An 8,997-nucleotide genomic window follows, 5' to 3' on the forward strand; every position below is an offset into this window, starting at 1 on the left:
GGGTGCCCGCCTGCCCGCCGCACCTGCGCCAGGGCAGCCACCATGCTGCGTGGGCACACCACCTGCCACCACGCATGATGCACACCAGCACCAACTTACGCAGCTCCCCCCAGCTCTCCCACCATGGATGATGCTGTGGTGCTTGGAAAGAAAGGCTACAGCCTGAGCAACACGCTAGGACAAGGCTCTTATGGCAAAGTAAAATCTGCCTACTGCGACCGGCTGAAATGCAACGTGGCCGTCAAGATAATCGACAAGAGGAAAACTCCTCGAGACTTCCTGGAAAGATTTCTCCCCAGGGAAATAGAGGCTTTGAGACGTTTGCACCACCCTTCAATCATCAAAACCTATGAGATTTTTGAGACATCAGCTGGGAAAGTGTACATTGTGATGGAGCTGGGAAAAAAGGGAGACCTCCTGGACTACATCAAGATCACGGGAGCTATGAAAGAGGACATCGCTCGCACCAAGTTTCAGCAGTTGGCTTCTGCCATCAAGCATTGCCATGACTCGGACTTTGCTCACAGGGACCTGAAATGTGAGAACATCCTTCTCGATGAAAACCTCAACATCAAGCTGTCAGACTTTGGCTTTTCCAAATCCTTGTCTCGGGATGAAAATGGAAGAACTATTCTCAGCAAAACCTTCTGCGGGTCTGCTGCGTACGCAGCCCCTGAAGTGCTACAGGGCATTCCTTGTGACCCCAGGATTTCTGACATATGGAGCCTGGGTGTCGTCCTGTATACAATGGTCTATGCTTTAATGCCATTTGACGATTCCAATGTCAGGAAAATGATTTGTATTCAGAAACAACACAGGATTCCCTTCCCACACTCAAAATACCTGACTGTAGAGTGCAAGGACCTCATTTACCACTTGCTCCAGCCCAATGTGTCTCAGAGGTTGTGCATAGATGAAGTTTTGAAACACTCATGGATGCAGACTCCAAAATCCAGGATCCCTTCCCCTCTGCCAGCTTCAGAAGAGGGTGAATGTTCCCAAAACCTGCATGAAGGGAAGCCTGAGCACAAGCAGCAAGCCAAATCCCATTCTGCAGAAGGGGAAGGGGAGGAGAAGGAAATGGGATCCTCTTAAGGATGGCTGGTTTTAACAATACCACAAAGTTGATCTAACTTGTGAACTGCTGGTTCTCAACTTCAGTTTCTCTGGACCCTTTTAGCAATAGTCCTCGTCTTTTGCTTTACAGAGTATAGCAACAGAAGACACAGTACATCTGCTGATGTGAATGAAGAGCTTAACACCATTATTCTCAAAAGAACTGCCTCTGATACGGCTTGCGGGGATGAGAAGTTACTGTCAAAACACATTGAAAAGTTTCTTTCAGTGCTGCTGACACTTAACAACTCTTACGCTCACGTTTCTCAAGTTCCTGACTACACTGGCTGCAGAATTCACACGTGCATCAACCACATTTTGGATTCAGTAAGTAAGAGGGCAGGTTACTAGGAAGTGTGAACTCATTTCTGAAACTGTATACATACTGTTTTCATAACGTACCAACTCTCTTGACAGGCCCACTGTATGTTCAAGAGCGTCAGTTTAAACTCCACTTAAATTAAAGAGAAGCCCTCTAAAATTCTGGGTCATGTCTCAGTATATACACGGTTGTATCCCCTCTTCTGCAAGGTACAAAACCAAAGAAGTTTGACAAGCTGGAAGAAAGTCCAATTCAATCTTTTAGGAAGGCTTTCCACATTTTATAAATAGACATGTCTGTACAGAAACGTATTTAAATGCATGGCCATCTTAAAAAGAGAAATATATCTTTAAAAAATTATCGCTGTTTTCCAAGAGTCCAGAATCTTCTCTGCCATTGCAGGAAGCACCCTTTTTCTACAGTAGCCCTGTGCATCCCACCGATGCAGTTCAAAGGGAAGTTATTCCACAGCAGGAGACACTCTGCTTCCAAAAAGCACATCACAGGCTATTTTAGCTATATAGTCTAGAGTAGTGCTGGTCCCAGATCTTGTAACCACTGGCTTCCATTCTGGCAGCTGTATCTAGATGCCCCTTACTACCAATGGCTCACAACATCCAGTTTGCAGACAGCTGAGCACAGCCGGTTCACTATCGCCTTGCTGGTGACTGGAATATTCAGAAGAAATCAGATGCCTTCCTTCTTTTAGGAAGCTGCAGTAAATTGTCTGTGATCGATGTAGTGTCCTGAGATACCGGCGTCTGAGATACTGTCCTAGACTGTGGGGTGCTTGTGGGTGTATGAGGCCCACTTGCTGGGGTCTTGTAACCAGGAGTTCCTGTGTGGGCTGGGGAAGGAGTATAGCTGGCTCGCAGGGCTTTGTCAGTATATTTACTTGCAGTCCTGTTTACTAGTCTTTGCAAAGCTGGTGACATTGCTGGGCTTAGTCCTTTTGGAGTGAGGCTGGAATAGAATAAGCAGGTTTAAAAAATTTTACAGTAAAAGTCTGCCATTTATCAGGAAAAGCATCAATGCTTCCACAGGCAAGCTCAGTGTCCACTCCCCCCACAGACCAGACCCACTGGCTGCAGAAGTCATTCTGCCTGCAGGTAAACGCAGCCTGTCTCTCTAGAGAGAGGAGTGACAGAGAAACCTCCTACATCCCTCCCAAACCTGAGTGGCACTGCCTGCCTTTTCTTGTGAGCCTGTTCCATCCTTCCCGTGACCCAGACAAGCAAGCCTTATCACGTCTCCTCTTTGCAACGAGGCAAGACACCAATCCAGATACATTGCAGGGTGGCTTTAGGGCAGAACAGATTTAATGCTGACGAAAGGGAGTATCAGGGACAGCCACCAGCCACCTTCCCTCAGGAATTAAGTTTTTTAATTTCTAAAAACCTTTAGTTTGACTGTACCTCTTCCTGCTTCCAGTACTCTTATCATTCCTCTCTTTCTACATACGTTGATTTAAATGTCATCAGAAAATACCCATCCCCAGTTCTGCTGTCAGAACAGAATTCTCACCTGGCCAAGTTTTCTGTCACTTTTCGAAGTGCCTCCTGCTTCTTTGCTCGGTTTTTAGCTGCCACTTCATTGGCCATCTTGAGTCCTAACCTCTCACGGCGCCCAGGCTCCAGGATCTATAAATGCATCACAAAGTTCACTCACCAAGGCATATGAGTGTTGCATAAATGAGTCAAAGCACCTTCACTGTTCGATTCCAGCCTACAGGGATCTAAACCGGGGAGAAGTGGGGTCAGCCCACACCTCTCTGCTGCTATATAAAAGCCAGAGAGGACACAGAGAGACGTTCAGCCTGCCTTAGCAAGTAACAAAAATGGTAAAACCAGTTCAGTCAAGGAAACAGCCATTACCTCTGGCATTTCCTCCTGCTGTCTCTCCTAGACAAACAATGTCACCCGTGTCTTGCCTAGCCTGGCCTGTAGCCAGCCAGCTCTCAGGCAAACACAGACATCACTAAACAGCAGAAGAACCAGTCAAGGGCTTTGGAGTCTGACAAAACAGAGGCACATACAGCAAATTACACCTTTCTTAAACTAAGAGTCTCAGCTCACATTCAATGACACCAGCAGAAGACAGGTGGCATGCAGGTGCCATTAGCAAAGCCAGAGCGCCTTTTCTACTCTCAAGTGATACACCTGCCTCAGGCTATGACAGCCAGAGGATCAAGACAGAGGGAAATCCTGTAATTTCTACCCATTCATACATTAAAATCAGAGAAATCGGGCATCTCTTCAGCTTCCTCTGAAAGCCCCTCTGGCTGGGCCCACCATCAAATATTGAGTCTCACTCTCCTGCCAACAGTGTGTGTTCCACCTCAGGTATCTCCACCAAGTAGCTTTCATGTGGAGCCATGTCCACCTCCACCCTCCAAGCAGAACCTAGATTATTAGTCTCAAGGACTGGGAACACAGCCCAGAGATGTGTCACATTCCCACAACAATGTTAATCTGTTAGTTACTCACTTGCCTTTCCCTTCTTAGTCCTTCCCCCCAAAAAAGAATGACGTGCTGACTCCTGACATGAAATACCTTGAAGGCTGGTCCAGGTGTTCTGTCCACATACGGCGTTTCTGACCCTTCTAAACGCAAAGGGGTGCTTTCGATTTCACCCCACGTCATAAAAGGAGACTCATTCACACCTAAAAACAAATTTTACAAGTCATGCTCATGCAAGACATTTGACTATTTATTCACCACAAAAAAATCCAGAGAACCAAATTATGAAATGCAGCAAATTCATCAACACACAAAGGAGCCCCTCCACAGCAGAGGAAATGACAGCCAATGTTGAATAGTAACATGTGGTTCCCATTAACAGGGCATGACCTTAAACACACAGGATTGCCTGTGGCTGTGTCACCCTCTAAGTAACAACACCCAACCACTCTCCTTTCCATGTGTTTATTTTTCCATTTGGTGAGCTTTTGCTTAGTGACACTTTCATTTTTTCCTCTACAGTACTAGTTTTCCCCTCTGCTATTGTATGAAAATTCCTTCAACACGGGGAACTATTTAAAAGCAGGGAAATGGGCAGAGGACTTAAGATGCGTGTAATAGCCAAACGTACCCTCAATTCATCTTGAGGCTAGCCTGTACCAAACAGTGACTGCACTTGTCTAACAGCTACAACTGCAGAATAGATTCTAAGAGCCCGATTAAGTCACTGGCTAGAAAATCCTGCTGTCCAGGGTTTGGAAAAGGCATTTACAAAGGAGAAGGGAGGTGCGCTCCAAATGCCACCTACAGGCTAGCCTCAGTATGTTCACCTTTTAGCATAGTAACAAAAAACAGGGAAACAATGGCTGATGAAGAACAGCTAAAAATTCAGATACCACATTTCAACTGGAAGAAAAATAATGTTTGTTCTAACTGAAAGTATCCCGTGGCTAATACATCTGAACAAAAAGAATCTATAATACATAAGTGTATTCAGACAAAGGAAGAATCTAGAAAGCAGTAGACCTGGAGGAAAACAGCAGGTTAGACTGTGAAGGAAGTGAGATATGCCATATCCCTATGAGCCAGGCTGAACCATCACTCAGCAAACTACTGGATGCACCGACACGAATGCTCCTCGTTTTGAAAAATGAGCACCTGAACTCGTTGGAAGATTAATGTTTGTGAAATGTTTGAATTCTTATCTTTAAGCTCTAGAGAAGCATTACCCAGCGATACAACAAGCAGCCACAGCACCCCAGCTGCCTAGGAAGGCTCACCGCCCTCTAGATGATTCCTAAGCAATGGCACGGCAGCTTGCTCAGAGCCTCTCGGGTACAGCATGACTTCTCTTGCCAGTGTACTGGACTAGGATTTAAGGACTGCATCAAGCTGGCATACACAGTACACAAGAAAGTCACTGGTCTGTATATGTTCATGAGACATATACAGATAGAAGGCTTACCTCCTTGTCTAAACCAACAATGATACCCCAGTGTTGAACAAACAGAGCATCAAAATAAGTGCAGTAGCAGTCCTCTTACATCATAAAAAATAAAAAAAAACCCTCTTACCAGGGGCAGGAGAGGGGGTAGCCACAAATCCATATCCATTCACTTTTGGAGACTCTTGGGGTATCAGTTCTTTCCCATCTGGTCCCACTTTGCCCTGTTTGTACTGAAATAAAAAAAGACAATGCCATTCATGTGGAGAAAGATGTGAGTCAGCTGTATCTAGCACACACACAGTACTCCTAGTTGATGAACAACACCAGAGGGCAGCATCTAACAAGGTTTTAGTCAGAAGTAGTAAAATTATCCAACCTGAGCATTGAGGGCTGCAGCTTGCTGGAGCTGTGATTTGCTCACGGCTTGGCTAAAAGGGTCCTTCACAAAACGGGTGTTTCGATGGACAACTTCCCTGGGCTTCTTAAACACGTCATCCTCATCAGGCACACCTTGAAAAGCACAATGTCTTTTAAGAAAGGGCTCAGGTAACACTAAGCAGCGTGCTCTAAAGCTCCCGACAAACATGACACTTGCCACACATTCCTACACAACACAGAATCCATCAGCAATTGCAGTGTGTATCTCTAGCAATTTAGGAAAAAATTTGCACTAGATATATGCTTTATAACACCTGAAATCTATAAATTAAGATCAGAGTTTTTTTTTTTTTTGTAAGAAAACAGTCAACCAGACTTTCTTTTCTCTACTTCGTATTTTGGCTTGCAAAAATTATCAATTGCATATTTATAGCCAAAAAGAAAACCGCGTTTACAAAATGATGTAGTTTTCTTAGCAACCAAGGGACTAACAAGCCCAAGGAGCACTCTTTGAGCAGAAGCAAAGAATGAATAAAGATGACAAGAAAGTCGTAAGTAAGATAGACCAAACTGGAAAGAGCTTTGGCTCCTGAAAACAAGTGCTTCTATAATACAGATAATGAGCCTCTCAATGACAAATAGAACATGATCAAAGGTCCAAAGAAAGAAAAGAAGAAAAAAAAAAAAGAAAAAAAAAAAAAGACTTTTTTAAACAACTTTACATATCTGAGCTTCACAGAAGAAAAAGTGCAGTGTTACCAGTAAGAGCTGCTCAGTCATCTACAGAAGTGCTGTTAGCGCTGTTTGGAGTCAACCCACCCTGAACTAATGCGTCTCCTGAGAAACCTGCGTGCCTCACCTGTCGGATAATACATGAGGGTGTTTCGAGCCGTGTACTCCCAGGTCTCCAGTCCAGCTTTCACATTCTCCAGAGCTTGCTGCTCTGCTGAAGGAAGTGCCAGGCTCTCATTTTGTCGCTGAAAGGGCGATGGAAAAAAAGACCTTTCTATTCTTATTCAGCAATATGAGTAATTCAACAGTCTAATGCAATAGCCCCATGCTCAGAGCCAATGAATTCTCATCTGTGTTTATAGCAGGATTCGAAAACAGAAGGTAAGATAATATTCTATTTAATCAAACAAGAAAGTAATACAGTAAAATGGTATTTCCCTGTTGTGTCACTTTGGAAGAACAGAGATACAGCTGAGCCATTTCCCTACCTGGGCATACTCCTCTTCTGCGCTGTACAGCCAAGCATGCTTGACTTTCTCCTTCTCTTTGGCCACTTCCATGATCTGCTCAAACGAAGCATTATCTTCACTTGTGTGTTTTGCTAAGAAGCTGTCCAGACTGGGAAGTGCATCTTTATCATCTTTTTCTGCTTCTCCTAACAAGAGGAGGGAAGAAGCCTGAGAAAGGTTAATACTTTCCTTTCTATGAGAGTGCTATACATAACTTTTAGTCCCTTCTGACAGTGAGCCTTCTACGGACTCACTAATAATTAACATGAAGCTTGGTGAAAAAAAAAAAATATACACATGCAGAGTGGTACAATAATAAATTCTTTTTTGGAAGACATATAACCAACTTCCACATAAAACCTTTTATGGCATTTATAGTTATTTGTGTTAAAAAGAAAAAGCACAAATGGCCAGCTGCTCGCAGACATTTTTAATATACTATATGAATAGATCTGCCCCTACAATCTTTGCTTCCTTACAGAATTAATTTCAGGTGACACAGGAAAAATTTACTGCCTTCAAAGAGATAACTGAGTTAAGAATTTACACAGCCATAAAGAGACCCATAATTGAGAATTCACACACATGATGTAAAACATTACATCCAGTTCAACTTCAGAGTGATCATTTTCACCTAGTAGAAGGTTAAAGGAAACTGCTTAAACATCTGCTAAATACCCAAAACCTTTACAGGGGACAGAGCTCACAAAAGTATTTTCTTGCGGCTGAAGAATTCAGCTAGAAAAACGTCATTCTCCTACCTTCCTCTGCAGCTTTGATGCCAGCTTTGGATTTATTCCCCGGTGGAAGACCACCTGGATGCACTTCTGGGGTTTCAAACGTGGCTGGAGTAACATCTGTAACAGAAAAAAAGGCTCACATGATTACTACAGCATGGAACAGGACACTTGCTGTGACATCTTCCACCATAGTAAGGGTCATGTGCCAAACCAGTCACAGAAGACATATCAAGAGAAAAATCTTTTAATTAAAAAGTTGTGAAAAGACTCCAAAATATTTTATTCAATTCTGTCCCAACCACTGAACAAGATTTTGCTCTTATCTAAGACATTATTTTTCTCCTGTTGGGAAAAATTCACAGGCGAGCCATTTGCCACCCTATATACAGGTTTAACCAACAGAAGCAAGCAGCAGCATAACAATCCTAACCTAGGCCAGAGCCAGCACCTACAGTAGAGGAGGAAGGAAAATCACTTGGTGACACATGCCCTTTGCCAGAAGAAAGCTAGTTACCCCACCATGAGAGCTCAGCCAGGGACTGCGCTTTAGTTTAAGAAACACCCGAACTTGAAGTTAAAGCAAACATACAACAGGGCATTGGATGCCTGCTAGGCGAACCTCTGAGCTCCGACACCTTCCAACACCACCTGTCCCAATATATGAAAATCTTACACATCTGTAGATGTAACAAGAAACCCTCAAACTATAATAAGGATTCAAAACATAGCTTAGAGTTTCTGGTAGTATAATATCGCACGTTAGAGCATGTAACATTCCCTAGGCAGCAGGAACTTGGCAAAAGATGCCTATGAGGAATGGTTATTCAATAGCTGTTTTTCCAAAACCATTCCCTCAAGAAGAAATTATTAGACACCATCAAAGAGAAATTCACCATCAGCCATCAGATACTGGGTACTGCCCAATCCGGTATCTTAACTCCCATGCAATGTCAATCTTGATTGTTTAGGATAAGCACTGCCTGCACAAAGTTAGATAAACAGGAGCAGTAATACTACATACAAAAGCTTTATGCCCCAGTGAGCCAGTTCTTACAGGGTGCAGGCGTGTCCCTCGATGATTTACCCAAGGAGGAACCAAATTTGATAGCAATTTGTCTCATTTTCTCCAAGTCACCGTTTTCTTCAGCCTCCAGATATTCCTTCTGCGCTCGCAACTTCTCCACATCAGGAAAGAAGTCTCGCTGAATGATTTTCTCTAAACTCTACAAAGAGAAAGACAACTGCAAGGCCGCGCTGGCACACCTCGGAGTGCCGGCTCGGCTCGGCGCCAGCC

At 43.8% G+C, this 8,997-nt stretch overlaps 2 protein-coding genes across 2 annotated transcripts; one reads left to right on the forward strand and one right to left on the reverse strand.

The window, feature by feature from the left end:
• Positions 1-123: 123 nt before the first annotated feature.
• TSSK2 (testis-specific serine kinase 2) lies at positions 124-1,095 on the forward strand. The gene has a single exon (XM_009582206.1). The coding sequence runs from the start codon at positions 124-126 to the stop codon at positions 1,093-1,095; it is 972 nt and encodes a 323-aa protein (XP_009580501.1).
• Positions 1,096-1,701: 606 nt separating this feature from the next.
• On the reverse strand, positions 1,702-8,926 carry DGCR14 (DiGeorge syndrome critical region gene 14; the record flags this gene model as incomplete). Its single annotated transcript, XM_009582207.1, has 9 exons — positions 1,702-2,401; positions 2,963-3,078; positions 3,991-4,100; positions 5,472-5,574; positions 5,721-5,854; positions 6,582-6,699; positions 6,943-7,109; positions 7,725-7,820; positions 8,758-8,926. Coding segments are annotated over 9 exons (1,299 nt in total), but the record flags the coding sequence as incomplete, so codon positions are not given.
• Between the last annotated feature and the right edge of the window lie 71 nt (positions 8,927-8,997).

Source organism: Fulmarus glacialis, unplaced genomic scaffold, assembly GCF_000690835.1.
Source record: "Fulmarus glacialis isolate BGI_N327 unplaced genomic scaffold, ASM69083v1 Scaffold45147, whole genome shotgun sequence".
NCBI classification, from domain to species: Eukaryota; Metazoa; Chordata; class Aves; order Procellariiformes; family Procellariidae; genus Fulmarus; species Fulmarus glacialis.

Bases quoted from the DNA above. Each gene is read 5' to 3' on its own strand.
- TSSK2 (XM_009582206.1), top strand. From the start codon at position 124: ATGGATGATGCTGTGGTGCTTGGAAAGAAAGGCTACAGCCTGAGCAAC.